The sequence below is a fragment of the Staurois parvus genome, unplaced genomic scaffold (genome assembly GCF_062004578.1).
Source record: "Staurois parvus isolate SC_StPar_1 unplaced genomic scaffold, SC_StPar_1.0 ptg000221l, whole genome shotgun sequence".
NCBI classification, from domain to species: domain Eukaryota; kingdom Metazoa; phylum Chordata; class Amphibia; order Anura; family Ranidae; genus Staurois; species Staurois parvus.
Genome location: NW_028318017.1, coordinates 929024 through 952309, shown reverse-complemented (window position 1 = coordinate 952309; position 23286 = coordinate 929024). Strand labels below are relative to the sequence as shown.

Here is a 23286-nt window from a genome sequence, read left to right as displayed (position 1 = left end):
GACTGTCGCACTCCAGCGCCACCTAACCATTTCCTGCATTTTCCTGGCCTTCTACCTAAGGCCACAAATATGGTTTTTATATATGTCGGTGCGACCCACAGGGTGCCCCATCAAAAGGAAGTATTTTCATCTCTCTGCAACTAATATTTTAGCTGTTCTGAGCGATGAAACATTTCCTTTGATGTATGTATATTATTTTAGAGCTCCCAATGTCAGGGAGACAATCTGTCTACAGCCATTTCCTTCAAACTGGTTTTCCCAGAAGGTGACAAAATCTTATTAGCCCCCAGGTACCACTTCCAGAGGAAGCCGGGCTTTTCCGATGTTGATTGATGACCATCTGTCTGAGTACCTATGACTGAATATTTATTTAATAACAAGGAATAAGCTAAATTTACATTGTCATATTCTCCACAGGTCACGTCTTATCTTCTCAAATCTGTACATTCATGTCACATGTACGTCACAACCCCCACCTTTCCTATTTTCCCCATCTCTCCAAAAGAGAACCTAGCCAGGAATATGAATGGCCCAGTCATGTGAGGAATGAAGCCAAGATTCAGCAATAACAATTCAATCCTAGTTCTCTTCATGCACCAAACCTTCCAACTCACCTATTGTGCTGGGCACACTTCTCGCATTGGTGAACAAATACTTTCATTAACTGACACCTTGTTCATTCACTGACACCTTGTCCATTCACTCACACCTTGTCCATTCACTCACACCTTGTTCATTCACTAACACCTTGTTCATATGGATTTTGTGTATTTTTTATTTTCATACAAATGGTACCAATTCCACTGGTTGTTTATAACATGGGAACATTCTTATCATCTGTCATAGCCCTCCCCCCATCTTTCCCCGTTCCACCCCCCAATAAATACTGACCCGTCTGATCGGTCTACCCCTTTATAATTGAATTCTCCCTCCATCCTAGATTATATACTCCTCCAGCCTTCCCATAAACCCCTCCCCCAGCACAGCAGACCCCCTTCCATTTAGGTGCAAACCATCTCTAGTATATAGGCTGCAACCCAATGAGAAGTCAGCCCAGTGTTCTAGGTTGACTCCATTTTTATTCTTCTCCTGCCATCAATGGCCAACCCGGTCCCACACTTCATCCATGTCTTTGGAGACCTCTGATCTCCTTATGAACTGTTACTTCCATGATGAAGATCAGCCATGGAGTATATCTGAGGTGTATATCAGGGTGTGCTTCTTCCCCACATGAGAGCTGGGATATCTAGCAACATTCATCTAGAAGACATTTGCCGCACTCAAGGCACTAATACACCTCCAGGGTTTCGTGGGATCCCTGATGTACAGGAAGGCAGGACTTCAGTGAGGAACATTTCCCTCACTCAAAACAGGAATATGGCTACTGCGCCGTGTGTGATCTCTGATGTCTGTAAAGATTGGACTTCACTGAAAAACATTTTCCGCACTCAGGACAGGAATACGGCTTCTCCCCCGAGTGATATCTCTGATGTGAGTGAAGACTGGTCTTCTGTGAAAAACTTTTCCCACACTCAGGACAGAAATAAGGCATCTCTCCCGTGTGAGATCTCTGATGTGTGAGAAGATGGGATGTCTGTGAAAAACTTTTCCCGCACTCAGGACAGGAATACGGCTTCTCTCCTGTGTGAGTTCTCTGATGTGTGTAAAGATGGGACTTCCTTGAAAAAAATTTCCCACACTCAGGACAGGAATACGGCTTCTCTCCCGTGTGAGATCTCTGATGTGTGTAAAGACTGGACTTCCTTGAAAAACATTTCTCGCACTCAGAACAGGAATACGGCTTCTCCCCCGTGTGAGATCTCTGATGTGTGTAAAGATGAGACTTCATTGAAAAGCATTTCCCGCACTCAGGACAGTAATACGGCTTCTCCCCCGTGTGAGATCTTTTATGCCTATTAAGATTGGATTTACAGTTGAAACATTTCCCACACTCAGTACAGGAGAAGCTCTTCCCTGTTAGAAGGCCGGCCTGGTCCCGCACAGTCTGAGGTTCCTCAGGATACGAGGAATCCGATGGTCCATCTACGCTGGGTGGTGCCGGATGGACATTGGAGGGAGCCGGGTTTTCTCCTGGACTATACTGTGTGATGTCCTCATCTTCTACTTTCCAGTTTGGAGACAAAGTGAGACAATCCTCGGAGGATTTCCTCATCTCCCGGCCATGGACTAAAATACAAAGACAAAGAGGATTACTAGACAGGAGCCGATTGGTTCCCCCAAACCAGGACTCCGCCAACATCAGGCAGCTTGGTCTCTGAGGAGCTTACAATTCCACCCTCAAGGGATCTAGGAAATGGCTCCTCAGATCTCCTACCAGGTCATTTCTTTATTCATGGACCTTAGTCAGAGAGTGAGGAAACCACCAGAACTGTCTTTTATAGGAGGGACAGTGATGAGGGGATTATAGGACGAGGGTCCCCACCCCCTCTATCACTCATCGCCATCTTCCCAACACAAGTAGTACTGCACTTCCTTATTTAGTCCATGATTTAGTCATGAAGAACAGCGGGGCTGAGCCCCACCAGAGGTCAGAGAGTGAGGATGGGGGGAGAACAACCAAGATGAAGACTGGACTGATCCTGAAGACCACCATCATTGGGGTATTGACTCCTCCCTCATTATCACATTCTGTTTAAGGGTCCAAAGTTGGAGGATGTTATCACATTATTATCACCATGTAAAAGTCTGTGCTCCAATCACATCATGAAAAATGTCCAGCTGATAGGAAATGGGTGTAACAAAAGAGAATCCATATTATGTGTATATATAGCAGTGGGGGGAGGGGGGAGAGCAGAAGTCAGGACTATGTAATGTACAACATAGAGTATATAGTGCAGGGGTCAGGAGTATGTAATGTACAACATAGAGTATATAGTGCAGGGGTCAGGAGTATGTAATGTACAACATAGAGTATATAGTGCAGGGGTCAGGAGTATGTAATGTACAACATAGAGTATATAGTGCAGGGGTCAGGAGTATGTAATGTACAACATAGAGTATATAGTGCAGGGGTCAGGAGTATGTAATGTACAACAAAGGGAATATAGTGCAGGGGTCTGGAGAATGTATTGTACAACATAGAGTATATAGTGCAGGGGTCAGGAGAATGTATTCTACAACATAGAGTATATAGTACAGGGGTCAGGAGTATGTAATGTATAACAGAGTATATAGTGCAGGGGTCAGGAGTATGGAATATACAACAGACTATATAGTGCAGGGGTCAGGAGGATGTAATGTACAACATAAAGTATATAGTGCAGGGGTCAGGAGTATGTAATGTACAACATAGGGAATATAGTGCAGGGGTCAGGAGTATGTAATGTACAACAGACTATATAGTGCAGGGGTGAGGAGGATGTAATGTACAACATAGGGAATATAGTGCAGGGGTCAGGAGTATGGAATATATAACATAGAGTATATAGTGCAGGGGTCAGGAGTATGTAATGTGCAACAGACTATATAGTGCAGGGGTCAGGAGGATGTAATGTACAACATAAAGTATATAGTGCAGGGGTCAGGAGTATGTAATGTACAACATAGGGAATATAGTGCAGGAGTCAGAAGTATGTAATGTACAACATAGAGTATATAGTGCAGGGGTCAGGAGAGTGTATTGTACAACAGAGTAAAAAATGCAGAGGTTAGGAGTATGTAATCTACCACAGTGTATAGAGTGCAGGGGTCAGGAGTATGTAATGTACAACATGAAGTATATAGTGCAGCGGTCAGGAGTAGGTAATGTACAACAGAGTATATAGTGCAGGGGTTAGGAGGATATAATGTACAACAGAGTATATAGTGCAAGGGTCAGAAGTATGTAATGTACAACAGAGTATATAGTGCATGGGTCAGGAGTATGTAATGTACAACATAAAGTATGTAGTGCAGGGGTCAGGAGAATGCATTGTACAACAGAGTATATATCCGACGACTCCCGTGAGTACAGTGCGGGAGAAGGCCCGACTGCTGGTGCTGTGATCCCCCTACTAAGCCCAATGCCCACAGCTAATGCCCACCCCTCATAACCTTCTCTAAACCTCATCTCCACCACCTGGGAAACACTTCCACTGCTGACGTCCACCCCTCATCTCCTCAAGCCAAATCTCACCCCTCAATCTGGGACTGACACAAACTGGAACTTGCAGCTCGACTACCCTTGGCCACAACTGATCGAACTGAACTCTACCCATCCTGATCCTAAGCATGAGAACTCTTGCTACGGGAAGTTACAACTACGAGATAAACCACTGCAAGCTAGACTATCTACAACTAAGCGCCCTGAGAAACTTCCCACCTCACTTGTCCGCCACTCTGTTTACCTTCCTAAAATGCCACCTGTACTCCTCCTCCTCATACTCCTCTCCTCCGTTCCCAAAATCTCTAATCTTTATCCCTCTGCTCCTCCCAAACAAGTATACGTTGCGCCCTCACTGCTTCCATCTCCCTTCTACAGCTCACACCACCTCCTCCGGATACTCCACTCTCCTACTGACCCGAACGCCACCACTGGTAGACTCACACGCTCTTGTACATCCTGCTCCCATGACACCTTTCTCACCCTTCGTCTTCTCCTAACCACGGGGGACATCTCCCCGAACCCTGGTCCTCCACCTCATTCACCCACAAAGCACCCTCCTACTTCCACTAACTGCCACAACCCCCTCAACCTAATGCCGGTCCCCCTGCTCCCAAAACCACCCCCCATTTTCATTTGCACTCCTGAACGCCTATTGGTTTGCAACAAACTCACCACCATCCACAACCTCTTCGTCACCCGCACCCTCAACCTCCTAGCGATCACCGAAACCTGGATCCAAGCCACTGACTCTACCTCCTCTGCGGCACTATCCTATGGAGGTCTCACCTGGACCCACTCACCCAGACCCAGGGGTCGAAAAGGTGTTGGGCTTGGTATGCTCCTGTCACCGCTGAGCACCTTCCAAGTCTTCCCAAACCCCCCTCTCTATCCTTCTCCTCCTTGAGGCCCACTGCATCCGACTATTCTCTCTTATCCGTCTGAGGATTGCAGTAATCTATCGGCCGTCTGGACCAGTGTCCAGCTTCCTCGATTACTTCTCCGCCTGACTACCCTTATTTCTCTCCTCCAAGCTACCCACCATCATCCTTGGAGACTTCAACATCCCTATCAACATCAATAACCCGGCTACATCCCAACTCCACTTAACCTCTTCTTTTGCACTCACACAGTGTATACAGTCCACCACCCACTCCGACTCCACGCTGCCAAGCAAGCATACTTTGTTACCCTCATCAATACCCTCTCCTCCAGTCCTCACCGGCTCTTCTCTACTTTTAATTCTCTACTCTTTCTGCCCCCACTTCCACCCAGTACCTCACTCACCGCCCACGAGATTGCTAACCACTTCCAAAGCAAGATTGATACAATTCGCAGGGACATCGCCACTGCTCAGACGTCCGCCCCACCTAGCATCCCTCACACAAAAACCCCCTCAACAGCCCTCTCCTTCGACCTCACCACTGTCCAGACCTCCACCGCGCCCAACATTCCTCACACTAAAACCCCCTCAACACTCCACTAATTTGACCTTGCTACCACTGAAGAGGTCACTAAGGTCTTCTCTGAAGCTCACCTTACCACCTGCCCCCTGGACCCTGTCCCCACACCACTCCTATGATCACCCTCCTCCTGCATCCTACGCTCCCTCACTCACATCTTTAATCTCTCCCTTTCTACTGGCACATTCCCCTCTCCTCTGAAGCACGCGCACATCACTCCCATACTTAAAAAACCCTCCCTGGATTCAACCGACCTAAACAACCTTAGACCCATCTCCCTGCGTCCATTTACATCCAAACTCCTTGAGCGCTTAGTCTACAATCGCCTGAGTTCCCACCTCACCGACAACAACCTCCTTGATCCCCTACAGTCTGGCTTCCGTCCCCTTCACTCCACTGAAACCGCCCTACTTAAACTCACCAACGACCTGCTAACCGCCAAAACTAATGGCCACTACTCAGTGCTCCTACTCCTAGACCTCTCTGCGGCTTTCGACACAGTCGACCACCCCCTCCTCCTCAAAAACTATACTCTATTGGCCTCAGGGACTCCACTATCTCCTGGCTCTCTTCCGATCTAACCCAGCGCTACTTCAGTGTTACCTATAACTCTGCCACCTCCCCCTCATGCCCCCTCTCTGTTGGGGTCCCTCAAGGTTCTGTCCTCGGGCCCCTTCTCTTCTCCATCTACACCTCCTCCCTTGGCCAACTGATACACTCCCACAGCTTCAACTACCATCTCTATGCCGATGAAACGCAAATCTATCTCTCTACCCCTTGCCTCACCCCTTCAGTCTCCGCCCAAATCACTAGCCTTCTGAACGACATATCAGACTGGATGTCACTTCACTTCCTCAAGTTAAACCTTTCCAAAACTGAGCTTCTAGTTTTCCCTCCAGCCCGCACCCCCCTGACTTCTTCATCAGGACCAACTAAGCCACCATCAGCCCCACCCCGCAAGCCAGAGTACTATCATTCTAGACTCCAATCTGTCTTTCCAGCCCCAGGTCCAATCGCTGACAAATTCATGACTTCACCTCTGCAACATCTCCAAGATACGACCGTTCCTAACCACAGAAACTACTAAGCAGCTCATTCACTCCCTCATCATATCACTACTTGAGTACTGTAACTCCCTCCTCACCGGCTTACCTCATCGCAGGCTATCCCCACTCCAGTCCATCATGAATGCTACTGCCAGACTCATCTACCTTACTAACCACTCCATATCTGCCACCCCCCCTGCCAATCCCTCCACTGGCTTCCGATTGCCCAACGCATAAAATTCAAATTACTAACATTGACGTACAAAGCTGTTCATAACACTGCCCCAAACTATTTCACCGACCTGATATCCATCTACCACCGAAAAAGTACTCTCCGCTCTTCACAAGACCTCATACTCTCTAGTTCCCTGGTCTCCTCCTCCCATGCCCATCTCCAGGACTTCCCCCATCCTATGGAACTCACTACCCCATCCATCAGACTGTCACCTACCCTCCTCAGCTTCAGGCACACCCTGAAAACCCATTTCTTCAGGGAAGCCTAACCCGCCCTCAGCTAACTGCCGGTCTCCTCCACTCTTCCTACCACTCCATCCCCCACAGCAACTTCCTAATGTACCACTATCCCCTCCCTCCTAGATTGTAAGCTCCAAGGAGCAGGGCCCTCAAACCCCTCGTGTATTGTATTGTTACTGTATTGTCTCATGTACTGTCTTCCATTATAATGTACAGTGCTGAGCAAACTGTTGGCGCTATATAAATACTGTATAATAATATTAATGTATAATACATACGGGGGATATGATCTCCATGTATAATACATAAGGGGGATAGGATCTCCATGTATAATACATAAGGGGGATATGATCTCCGTGTATAATACATAAGGGGGATATGATCACCGTGTATAATACATAAGGGGGGATATGATCTCCATGTATAATACATAAGGGGGGATATGATCACCATGTATAATACAACAGGGGGATATGATCTCCATGTATAATACATAAGGGGGGATATGATCTCCATGTATAATACATAAGGGGGATAGGATCTCCATGTATAATACATAAGGGGGATATGATCTCCGTGTATAATACATAAGGGGGATATGATCACCGTGTATAATACATAAGGGGGGATATGATCTCCATGTATAATACATAAGGGGGGATATGATCACCATGTATAATACAACAGGGGGATATGATCTCCATGTATAATACATAAGGGGGGATATGATCACCATGTATAATACATAAGGGGGATATGATCTCCATGTATAATACATAAGGGGGGATATGATCACCATGTATAATACATAAGGGGGGATATGATCACCATGTATAATACATAAGGGGGGATATGATCTCCATGTATAATACATAAGGGGGGATATGATCTCCATGTATAATACATAAGGGGGGATATGATCTCCATGTATAATACATAAGGGGTATATGATCTCCATGTATAATATATAAGGAGGGGGGATATGATCTCCATCTATAATACATAAGGGGGGATATGATCTCCATGTATAATACATAAGGGGGGATATGATCTCCATGTATAATACATAAGGGGGATATGATCTCCATGTATAATACATAAGGGGGATATGATCTCCATGTATAATACATAAGGGGGGATATGATCTCAATGTATAATACATAAGGGGGGATATGATCTCCATGTATAATACATAAAGGGGAATATGATCTCCATGTAGAATACATAAGGGGGATATGATCTCCATGTATAATACATAAGGGGGATATGATCTCCATGTATAATACATAAGGGGGGATATGATCTCCATGTATAATACATAAGGGGGGATATGATCTCCATGTATAATACATAAGGGGGGATATGATCTCCATGTATAATACATAAGGGGGGATATGATCTCCATGTATAATACATAAGGGGGGATATGATCACCGTGTATAATACATAAGGGGGGATATGATCTCCATGTACAATACATAAGGGGGGATATGATCTCCATGTACAATACATAAGGGGGGATATGATCTCCATGTACAATACATAAGGGGGATATGATCACCGTGTATAATACATAAGGGGGGATATGATCTCCATGTATAATACATAAGGGGGGATATGATCTCCATGTACAATACATAAGGGGGATATGATCTCCATGTATAATACATAAGGGGGATATGATCACCATGTATAATACATAAGGGGGGATATGATTTCCATGTATAATACATAAGGGGGGATATGATCTCCATGTATAATGCATAAGGGGGATATGATCTCCATGTATAATACATAAGGGGGGATATGATCTCCATGTATAATACATAAGGGGGGGGGGATATGATCTCCATGTATAATACATAAGGGGGGATATGATCTCCATGTATAATACATAAGGGGGGATATGATCTCCATGTATAATACATAAGGGGGGATATGATCTCCATGTATAATACATAAGGGGGGATATGATCACCGTGTATAATACATAAGGGGGGATATGATCTCCATGTATAATACATAAGGGGGGATATGATCTCCATGTACAATACATAAGGGGGGATATGATCTCCATGTACAATACATAAGGGGGATATGATCACCGTGTATAATACATAAGGGGGGATATGATCTCCATGTATAATACATAAGGGGGGATATGATCTCCATGTATAATACATAAGGGGGGATATGATCTCCATGTATAATACATAAGGGGGGATATGATCTCCATGTATAATACATAAGGGGGGATATGATCTCCATGTATAATACATAAGGGGGGATATGATCACCGTGTATAATACATAAGGGGGGATATGATCTCCATGTATAATACATAAGGGGGATATGATCTCCATGTATAATACATAAGGGGGGATATGATCTCCATGTATAATACATAAGGGGGGATATGATCTCCATGTATAATACATAAGGGGGATATAATCTCCGTGTATAATACATAAGGGGGATATGTCTCCGTGTATAATACATGAGGGGGATATGATCTCTGTGTATAATACATAAGGGGGATATGATCACCGTGTATAATACATAAGGGGGATATGATCTCCATGTAAAATACATAAGGGGGGATATGATCTCCATGTATAATACATAAGGGGGGGATATGATCTCCATGTATAATACATAAGGGGGGATATGATCTCCATGTACAATACATAAGGGGGGATAAGATCTCCATGTATAATACATAAGGGGGATATGATCCCCATGTATAATACATAAGGGGGATATGATCTCCATGTATAATACATAAGGGGGGGATATGATCTCCATGTATAATACATAAGGGGGGATATGATCTCCATATATAATACATAAGGGGGGATATGATCTCCATGTATTATACATAAGGGGGCTATGATCTCCATGTATAATACATAAGGGGGCTATGATCTCCGTGTATAATACATAAGGGGGATATGATCTCCATGTATAATACATAAGGGGGATATGATCTCCATGTATAATACATAAGGGGGATATGATCTCCATGTATAATACATAAGGGGGATATGATCTCCATGTATAATACATAAGGGGGGATATGATCTCCATGTATAATACATAAGGGGGATATGATCACCATGTATAATACATAAGGGGAGGATATGATCTTCATGTATAATACATGAGGGGGGATATGATCTCCATGTATAATACATAAGGGAGGGATATGATCTCCATGTATAATACATAAGGGGGGATATGATCTCCATGTATAATACATAAGGGGGATATGATCACCATGTATAATACATAAGGGGAGGATATGATCTCCATGTATAATACATAAGGGGGATATGATCTCCATGTATAATACATAAGGGGGATATGATCTCCATGTATAATACATAAGGGGGGGATATGATCTCCATGTATAATACATAAGGGGGGATATGATCTCCATGTATAATACATAAGGGGGGGGATATGATCTCCATGTATAATACATAAGGGGGGTATGATCTCCATGTATAATACATAAGGGGGATATGATCTCCATGTATAATACATAAGGGGGGGATATGATCTCCATGTATAATACATAAGGGGGATATGATCTCCATGTATATTACATAAGGGGGGTATGATCTCCATGTATAATACATAAGGGGGGGATATGATCACCATGTATAATACATAAGGGGAGATATGATCTCCATGTATAATACATAAGGGGGATATGATCTCCATGTATAATACATAAGGGGGGATATGATCTCCATGTATAATACATAAGGGGGATATAATCTCCGTGTATAATACATAAGGGGGATATGTCTCCGTGTATAATACATGAGGGGGATATGATCTCTGTGTATAATACATAAGGGGGATATGATCACCGTGTATAATACATAAGGGGGATATGATCTCCATGTAAAATACATAAGGGGGGATATGATCTCCATGTATAATACATAAGGGGGAGATATGATCTCCATGTATAATACATAAGGGGGGATATGATCTCCATGTATAATACATAAGGGGGGATATGATCTCCATGTATAATACATAAGGGGGGGATATGATCTCCATGTATAATACATAAGGGGGGATATGATCTCCATGTATAATACATAAGGGGGATATGATCTCCATGTATAATACATAAGGGGAGGATATGATCTCCATGTATAATACATAAGGGGGGATATGATCTCCATGTATAATACATAAGGGAGGGATATGATCTCCATGTATAATACATAAGGGGGGATATGATCTCCATGTATAATACATAAGGGGGATATGATCACCATGTATAATACATAAGGGGAGGATATGATCTCCATGTATAATACATAAGGGGGGATATGATCTCCATGTATAATACATAAGGGGGGGATATGATCACCATGTATAATACATAAGGGGAGGATATGATCTCCATGTATAATACATAAGGGGGGATATGATCTCCATGTATAATGCATAAGGGGGATATTATCTCCATGTATAATACATAAGGGGGGGATATGATCTCCATGTATAATACATAAGGGGGGATATGATCTCCATGTATAATACATAAGGGGGATATGATCTCCATGTATAATACATAAGGGGGATATGATCACCATGTATAATACATAAGGGGAATATGATCTCCATGTATAATACATAAGGGGGGATATGATCTCCATGAATAATACATAAGGGGGGGATATGATCTCCATGTATAATACATAAGGGGGATATGATCTCCATGTATAATACATAAGGGGGGATATGATCACCATGTATAATACATAAGGGGGATATGATCTCCATGTATAATACATAAGGGGGGATATGATCACCATGTATAATACATAAGGGGGGATATGATCACCATGTATAATACATAAGGGGGGATATGATCTCCATGTATAATACATAAGGGGGGATATGATCTCCATGTATAATACATAAGGGGGGTATGATCTCCATGTATAATACATAAGGGGTATATGATCTCCATGTATAATATATAAGGAGGGGGGATATGATCTCCATCTATAATACATAAGGGGGGATATGATCTCCATGTATAATACATAAGGGGGGATATGATCTCCATGTATAATACATAAGGGGGATATGATCTCCATGTATAATACATAAGGGGGATATGATCTCCATGTATAATACATAAGGGGGGATATGATCTCAATGTATAATACATAAGGGGGGATATGATCTCCATGTATAATACATAAAGGGGAATATGATCTCCATGTAGAATACATAAGGGGGATATGATCTCCATGTATAATACATAAGGGGGATATGATCTCCATGTATAATACATAAGGGGGGATATGATCTCCATGTATAATACATAAGGGGGGATATGATCTCCATGTATAATACATAAGGGGGGATATGATCTCCATGTATAATACATAAGGGGGGATATGATCTCCATGTATAATACATAAGGGGGGATATGATCACCGTGTATAATACATAAGGGGGGATATGATCTCCATGTACAATACATAAGGGGGGATATGATCTCCATGTACAATACATAAGGGGGGATATGATCTCCATGTACAATACATAAGGGGGATATGATCACCGTGTATAATACATAAGGGGGGATATGATCTCCATGTATAATACATAAGGGGGGATATGATCTCCATGTACAATACATAAGGGGGATATGATCTCCATGTATAATACATAAGGGGGATATGATCACCATGTATAATACATAAGGGGGGATATGATTTCCATGTATAATACATAAGGGGGGATATGATCTCCATGTATAATGCATAAGGGGGATATGATCTCCATGTATAATACATAAGGGGGGATATGATCTCCATGTATAATACATAAGGGGGGGGGATATGATCTCCATGTATAATACATAAGGGGGGATATGATCTCCATGTATAATACATAAGGGGGGATATGATCTCCATGTATAATACATAAGGGGGGATATGATCTCCATGTATAATACATAAGGGGGGATATGATCACCGTGTATAATACATAAGGGGGGATATGATCTCCATGTATAATACATAAGGGGGGATATGATCTCCATGTACAATACATAAGGGGGGATATGATCTCCATGTACAATACATAAGGGGGATATGATCACCGTGTATAATACATAAGGGGGGATATGATCTCCATGTATAATACATAAGGGGGGATATGATCTCCATGTATAATACATAAGGGGGGATATGATCTCCATGTATAATACATAAGGGGGGATATGATCTCCATGTATAATACATAAGGGGGGATATGATCTCCATGTATAATACATAAGGGGGGATATGATCACCGTGTATAATACATAAGGGGGGATATGATCTCCATGTATAATACATAAGGGGGATATGATCTCCATGTATAATACATAAGGGGGGATATGATCTCCATGTATAATACATAAGGGGGGATATGATCTCCATGTATAATACATAAGGGGGATATAATCTCCGTGTATAATACATAAGGGGGATATGTCTCTGTGTATAATACATGAGGGGGATATGATCTCTGTGTATAATACATAAGGGGGATATGATCTCCATGTATAATACATAAGGGGGGATATGATCTCCATGTAAAATACATAAGGGGGGATATGATCTCCATGTATAATACATAAGGGGGGGATATGATCTCCATGTATAATACATAAGGGGGGATATGATCTCCATGTACAATACATAAGGGGGGATAAGATCTCCATGTATAATACATAAGGGGGATATGATCTCCATGTATAATACATAAGGGGGATATGATCTCCATGTATAATACATAAGGGGGGGATATGATCTCCATGTATAATACATAAGGGGGGATATGATCTCCATATATAATACATAAGGGGGGATATGATCTCCATGTATTATACATAAGGGGGCTATGATCTCCATGTATAATACATAAGGGGGCTATGATCTCCGTGTATAATACATAAGGGGGATATGATCTCCATGTATAATACATAAGGGGGATATGATCTCCATGTATAATACATAAGGGGGATATGATCTCCATGTATAATACATAAGGGGGATATGATCTCCATGTATAATACATAAGGGGGGATATGATCTCCATGTATAATACATAAGGGGGATATGATCACCATGTATAATACATAAGGGGAGGATATGATCTTCATGTATAATACATGAGGGGGGATATGATCTCCATGTATAATACATAAGGGAGGGATATGATCTCCATGTATAATACATAAGGGGGGATATGATCTCCATGTATAATACATAAGGGGGATATGATCACCATGTATAATACATAAGGGGAGGATATGATCTCCATGTATAATACATAAGGGGGATATGATCTCCATGTATAATACATAAGGGGGATATGATCTCCATGTATAATACATAAGGGGGGGATATGATCTCCATGTATAATACATAAGGGGGGATATGATCTCCATGTATAATACATAAGGGGGGGGATATGATCTCCATGTATAATACATAAGGGGGGTATGATCTCCATGTATAATACATAAGGGGGATATGATCTCCATGTATAATACATAAGGGGGGGATATGATCTCCATGTATAATACATAAGGGGGATATGATCTCCATGTATATTACATAAGGGGGGTATGATCTCCATGTATAATACATAAGGGGGGGATATGATCACCATGTATAATACATAAGGGGAGATATGATCTCCATGTATAATACATAAGGGGGATATGATCTCCATGTATAATACATAAGGGGGGATATGATCTCCATGTATAATACATAAGGGGGATATAATCTCCGTGTATAATACATAAGGGGGATATGTCTCCGTGTATAATACATGAGGGGGATATGATCTCTGTGTATAATACATAAGGGGGATATGATCACCGTGTATAATACATAAGGGGGATATGATCTCCATGTAAAATACATAAGGGGGGATATGATCTCCATGTATAATACATAAGGGGGGGATATGATCTCCATGTATAATACATAAGGGGGGATATGATCTCCATGTATAATACATAAGGGGGGATATGATCTCCATGTATAATACATAAGGGGGGGATATGATCTCCATGTATAATACATAAGGGGGGATATGATCTCCATGTATAATACATAAGGGGGATATGATCTCCATGTATAATACATAAGGGGAGGATATGATCTCCATGTATAATACATAAGGGGGGATATGATCTCCATGTATAATACATAAGGGAGGGATATGATCTCCATGTATAATACATAAGGGGGGATATGATCTCCATGTATAATACATAAGGGGGATATGATCACCATGTATAATACATAAGGGGAGGATATGATCTCCATGTATAATACATAAGGGGGGATATGATCTCCATGTATAATACATAAGGGGGGATATGATCACCATGTATAATACATAAGGGGAGGATATGATCTCCATGTATAATACATAAGGGGGGATATGATCTCCATGTATAATGCATAAGGGGGATATTATCTCCATGTATAATACATAAGGGGGGGATATGATCTCCATGTATAATACATAAGGGGGGATATGATCTCCATGTATAATACATAAGGGGGATATGATCTCCATGTATAATACATAAGGGGGATATGATCACCATGTATAATACATAAGGGGAATATGATCTCCATGTATAATACATAAGGGGGGATATGATCTCCATGAATAATACATAAGGGGGGGATATGATCTCCATGTATAATACATAAGGGGGATATGATCTCCATGTATAATACATAAGGGGGGATATGATCTCCATGTATAATACATAAGGGGGGATATGATCTCCATGTATAATACATAAGGGGGATATGATCTCCATGTATAATACATAAGGGGGATATAATCTCCATGTATAATACATAAGGGGGGATATGATCTCCATGTATAATACATAAGGGGGGATATGATCTCCATGTATAATACATAAGGGGGGGATATGATCTCCATGTATAATACATAAGGGGGGATATGATCTCCATGTATAATACATAAGGGGGGATATGATCTCCATGTATAATACATAAGGGGGGATATGATCTCCATGTATAATACATAAGGGGGGATATGATCACCGTGTATAATACATAAGGGGGGATATGATCTCCATGTATAATACATAAGGGGGGATATGATCTCCATGTACAATACATAAGGGGGGATATGATCTCCATGTACAATACATAAGGGGGATATGATCACCGTGTATAATACATAAGGGGGGATATGATCTCCATGTATAATACATAAGGGGGGATATGATCTCCATGTATAATACATAAGGGGGGATATGATCTCCATGTATAATACATAAGGGGGGATATGATCTCCATGTATAATACATAAGGGGGGATATGATCTCCATGTATAATACATAAGGGGGGATATGATCACCGTGTATAATACATAAGGGGGGATATGATCTCCATGTATAATACATAAGGGGGGATATGATCTCCATGTACAATACATAAGGGGGGATATGATCTCCATGTACAATACATAAGGGGGATATGATCACCGTGTATAATACATAAGGGGGGATATGATCTCCATGTATAATACATAAGGGGGGATATGATCTCCATGTATAATACATAAGGGGGGATATGATCTCCATGTATAATACATAAGGGGGGATATGATCTCCATGTATAATACATAAGGGGGGATATGATCTCCATGTATAATACATAAGGGGGGATATGATCACCGTGTATAATACATAAGGGGGGATATGATCTCCATGTATAATACATAAGGGGGATATGATCTCCATGTATAATACATAAGGGGGGATATGATCTCCATGTATAATACATAAGGGGGGATATGATCTCCATGTATAATACATAAGGGGGATATAATCTCCGTGTATAATACATAAGGGGGATATGTCTCCGTGTATAATACATGAGGGGGATATGATCTCTGTGTATAATACATAAGGGGGATATGATCACCGTGTATAATACATAAGGGGGATATGATCTCCATGTAAAATACATAAGGGGGGATATGATCTCCATGTATAATACATAAGGGGGGGATATGATCTCCATGTATAATACATAAGGGGGGATATGATCTCCATGTACAATACATAAGGGGGGATAAGATCTCCATGTATAATACATAAGGGGGATATGATCTCCATGTATAATACATAAGGGGGATATGATCTCCATGTATAATACATAAGGGGGGGATATGATCTCCATGTATAATACATAAGGGGGGATATGATCTCCATATATAATACATAAGGGGGGATATGATCTCCATGTATTATACATAAGGGGGCTATGATCTCCATGTATAATACATAAGGGGGCTATGATCTCCGTGTATAATACATAAGGGGGATATGATCTCCATGTATAATACATAAGGGGGATATGATCTCCATGTATAATACATAAGGGGGATATGATCTCCATGTATAATACATAAGGGGGATATGATCTCCATGTATAATACATAAGGGGGGATATGATCTCCATGTATAATACATAAGGGGGATATGATCACCATGTATAATACATAAGGGGAGGATATGATCTTCATGTATAATACATGAGGGGGGATATGATCTCCATGTATAATACATAAGGGAGGGATATGATCTCCATGTATAATACATAAGGGGGGATATGATCTCCATGTATAATACATAAGGGGGATATGATCACCATGTATAATACATAAGGGGAGGATATGATCTCCATGTATAATACATAAGGGGGATATGATCTCCATGTATAATACATAAGGGGGATATGATCTCCATGTATAATACATAAGGGGGGGATATGATCTCCATGTATAATACATAAGGGGGGATATGATCTCCATGTATAATACATAAGGGGGGGGATATGATCTCCATGTATAATACATAAGGGGGGTATGATCTCCATGTATAATACATAAGGGGGATATGATCTCCATGTATAATACATAAGGGGGGGATATGATCTCCATGTATAATACATAAGGGGGATATGATCTCCATGTATATTACATAAGGGGGGTATGATCTCCATGTATAATACATAAGGGGGGGATATGATCACCATGTATAATACATAAGGGGAGATATGATCTCCATGTATAATACATAAGGGGGATATGATCTCCATGTATAATACATAAGGGGGGATATGATCTCCATGTATAATACATAAGGGGGATATAATCTCCGTGTATAATACATAAGGGGGATATGTCTCCGTGTATAATACATGAGGGGGATATGATCTCTGTGTATAATACATAAGGGGGATATGATCACCGTGTATAATACATAAGGGGGATATGATCTCCATGTAAAATACATAAGGGGGGATATGATCTCCATGTATAATACATAAGGGGGGGATATGATCTCCATGTATAATACATAAGGGGGGATATGATCTCCATGTATAATACATAAGGGGGGATATGATCTCCATGTATAATACATAAGGGGGGGATATGATCTCCATGTATAATACATAAGGGGGGATATGATCTCCATGTATAATACATAAGGGGGATATGATCTCCATGTATAATACATAAGGGGAGGATATGATCTCCATGTATAATACATAAGGGGGGATATGATCTCCATGTATAATACATAAGGGAGGGATATGATCTCCATGTATAATACATAAGGGGGGATATGATCTCCATGTATAATACATAAGGGGGATATGATCACCATGTATAATACATAAGGGGAGGATATGATCTCCATGTATAATACATAAGGGGGGATATGATCTCCATGTATAATACATAAGGGGGGGATATGATCACCATGTATAATACATAAGGGGAGGATATGATCTCCATGTATAATACATAAGGGGGGATATGATCTCCATGTATAATGCATAAGGGGGATATTATCTCCATGTATAATACATAAGGGGGGGATATGATCTCCATGTATAATACATAAGGGGGGATATGATCTCCATGTATAATACATAAGGGGGATATGATCTCCATGTATAATACATAAGGGGGATATGATCACCATGTATAATACATAAGGGGAATATGATCTCCATGTATAATACATAAGGGGGGATATGATCTCCATGAATAATACATAAGGGGGGGATATGATCTCCATGTATAATACATAAGGGGGATATGATCTCCATGTATAATACATAAGGGGGGATATGATCACCATGTATAATACATAAGGGGGATATGATCTCCATGTATAATACATAAGGGGGGATATGATCACCATGTATAATACATAAGGGGGGATATGATCACCATGTATAATACATAAGGGGGGATATGATCTCCATGTATAATACATAAGGGGGGATATGATCTCCATGTATAATACATAAGGGGGGTATGATCTCCATGTATAATACATAAGGGGTATATGATCTCCATGTATAATATATAAGGAGGGGGGATATGATCTCCATCTATAATACATAAGGGGGGATATGATCTCCATGTATAATACATAAGGGGGGATATGATCTCCATGTATAATACATAAGGGGGATATGATCTCCATGTATAATACATAAGGGGGATATGATCTCCATGTATAATACATAAGGGGGGATATGATCTCAATGTATAATACATAAGGGGGGATATGATCTCCATGTATAATACATAAAGGGGAATATGATCTCCATGTAGAATACATAAGGGGGATATGATCTCCATGTATAATACATAAGGGGGATATGATCTCCATGTATAATACATAAGGGGGGATATGATCTCCATGTATAATACATAAGGGGGGATATGATCTCCATGTATAATACATAAGGGGGGATATGATCTCCATGTATAATACATAAGGGGGGATATGATCTCCATGTATAATACATAAGGGGGGATATGATCACCGTGTATAATACATAAGGGGGGATATGATCTCCATGTACAATACATAAGGGGGGATATGATCTCCATGTACAATACATAAGGGGGGATATGATCTCCATGTACAATACATAAGGGGGATATGATCACCGTGTATAATACATAAGGGGGGATATGATCTCCATGTATAATACATAAGGGGGGATATGATCTCCATGTACAATACATAAGGGGGATATGATCTCCATGTATAATACATAAGGGGGATATGATCACCATGTATAATACATAAGGGGGGATATGATTTCCATGTATAATACATAAGGGGGGATATGATCTCCATGTATAATGCATAAGGGGGATATGATCTCCATGTATAATACATAAGGGGGGATATGATCTCCATGTATAATACATAAGGGGGGGGGATATGATCTCCATGTATAATACATAAGGGGGGATATGATCTCCATGTATAATACATAAGGGGGGATATGATCTCCATGTATAATACATAAGGGGGGATATGATCTCCATGTATAATACATAAGGGGGGATATGATCACCGTGTATAATACATAAGGGGGGATATGATCTCCATGTATAATACATAAGGGGGGATATGATCTCCATGTACAATACATAAGGGGGGATATGATCTCCATGTACAATACATAAGGGGGATATGATCACCGTGTATAATACATAAGGGGGGATATGATCTCCATGTATAATACATAAGGGGGGATATGATCTCCATGTATAATACATAAGGGGGGATATGATCTCCATGTATAATACATAAGGGGGGATATGATCTCCATGTATAATACATAAGGGGGGATATGATCTCCATGTATAATACATAAGGGGGGATATGATCACCGTGTATAATACATAAGGGGGGATATGATCTCCATGTATAATACATAAGGGGGATATGATCTCCATGTATAATACATAAGGGGGGATATGATCTCCATGTATAATACATAAGGGGGGATATGATCTCCATGTATAATACATAAGGGGGATATAATCTCCGTGTATAATACATAAGGGGGATATGTTTCTGTGTATAATACATGAGGGGGATATGATCTCTGTGTATAATACATAAGGGGGATATGATCTCCATGTATAATACATAAGGGGGGATATGATCTCCATGTAAAATACATAAGGGGGGATATGATCTCCATGTATAATACATAAGGGGGGGATATGATCTCCATGTATAATACATAAGGGGGGATATGATCTCCATGTACAATACATAAGGGGGGATAAGATCTCCATGTATAATACATAAGGGGGATATGATCTCCATGTATAATACATAAGGGGGATATGATCTCCATGTATAATACATAAGGGGGGGATATGATCTCCATGTATAATACATAAGGGGGGATATGATCTCCATATATAATACATAAGGGGGGATATGATCTCCATGTATTATACATAAGGGGGCTATGATCTCCATGTATAATACATAAGGGGGCTATGATCTCCGTGTATAATACATAAGGGGGATATGATCTCCATGTATAATACATAAGGGGGATATGATCTCCATGTATAATACATAAGGGGGATATGATCTCCATGTATAATACATAAGGGGGATATGATCTCCATGTATAATACATAAGGGGGGATATGATCTCCATGTATAATACATAAGGGGGATATGATCACCATGTATAATACATAAGGGGAGGATATGATCTTCATGTATAATACATGAGGGGGGATATGATCTCCATGTATAATACATAAGGGAGGGATATGATCTCCATGTATAATACATAAGGGGGGATATGATCTCCATGTATAATACATAAGGGGGATATGATCACCATGTATAATACATAAGGGGAGGATATGATCTCCATGTATAATACATAAGGGGGATATGATCTCCATGTATAATACATAAGGGGGATATGATCTCCATGTATAATACATAAGGGGGGGATATGATCTCCATGTATAATACATAAGGGGGGATATGATCTCCATGTATAATACATAAGGGGGGGGATATGATCTCCATGTATAATACATAAGGGGGGTATGATCTCCATGTATAATACATAAGGGGGATATGATCTCCATGTATAATACATAAGGGGGGGATATGATCTCCATGTATAATACATAAGGGGGATATGATCTCCATGTATATTACATAAGGGGGGTATGATCTCCATGTATAATACATAAGGGGGGGATATGATCACCATGTATAATACATAAGGGGAGATATGATCTCCATGTATAATACATAAGGGGGATATGATCTCCATGTATAATACATAAGGGGGGATATGATCTCCATGTATAATACATAAGGGGGATATAATCTCCGTGTATAATACATAAGGGGGATATGTCTCCGTGTATAATACATGAGGGGGATATGATCTCTGTGTATAATACATAAGGGGGATATGATCACCGTGTATAATACATAAGGGGGATATGATCTCCATGTAAAATACATAAGGGGGGATATGATCTCCATGTATAATACATAAGGGGGGGATATGATCTCCATGTATAATACATAAGGGGGGATATGATCTCCATGTATAATACATAAGGGGGGATATGATCTCCATGTATAATACATAAGGGGGGGATATGATCTCCATGTATAATACATAAGGGGGGATATGATCTCCATGTATAATACATAAGGGGGATATGATCTCCATGTATAATACATAAGGGGAGGATATGATCTCCATGTATAATACATAAGGGGGGATATGATCTCCATGTATAATACATAAGGGAGGGATATGATCTCCATGTATAATACATAAGGGGGGATATGATCTCCATGTATAATACATAAGGGGGATATGATCACCATGTATAATACATAAGGGGAGGATATGATCTCCATGTATAATACATAAGGGGGGATATGATCTCCATGTATAATACATAAGGGGGGATATGATCACCATGTATAATACATAAGGGGAGGATATGATCTCCATGTATAATACATAAGGGGGGATATGATCTCCATGTATAATGCATAAGGGGGATATTATCTCCATGTATAATACATAAGGGGGGGATATGATCTCCATGTATAATACATAAGGGGGGATATGATCTCCATGTATAATACATAAGGGGGATATGATCTCCATGTATAATACATAAGGGGAATATGATCTCCATGTATAATACATAAGGGGGGATATGATCTCCATGAATAATACATAAGGGGGGGATATGATCTCCATGT

The 23286-nt window shown here is 40.6% G+C and overlaps 1 protein-coding gene across 1 annotated transcript in view; it reads right to left on the bottom strand.

The window, feature by feature from the left end:
* Window positions 1-417: 417 nt before the first annotated feature.
* Window positions 418-23286, bottom strand: part of LOC149460725 (uncharacterized) — a 73387-nt gene continuing 50518 nt past the window's right edge. Inside the window, exon 2 of the mRNA XM_089679326.1 lies at window positions 418-1974. Coding sequence (XP_089535452.1) covers window positions 1382-1974 — 593 coding nt within the window. The 3' untranslated portion in view covers window positions 418-1381. The remainder of the gene's footprint in view (window positions 1975-23286) is intronic.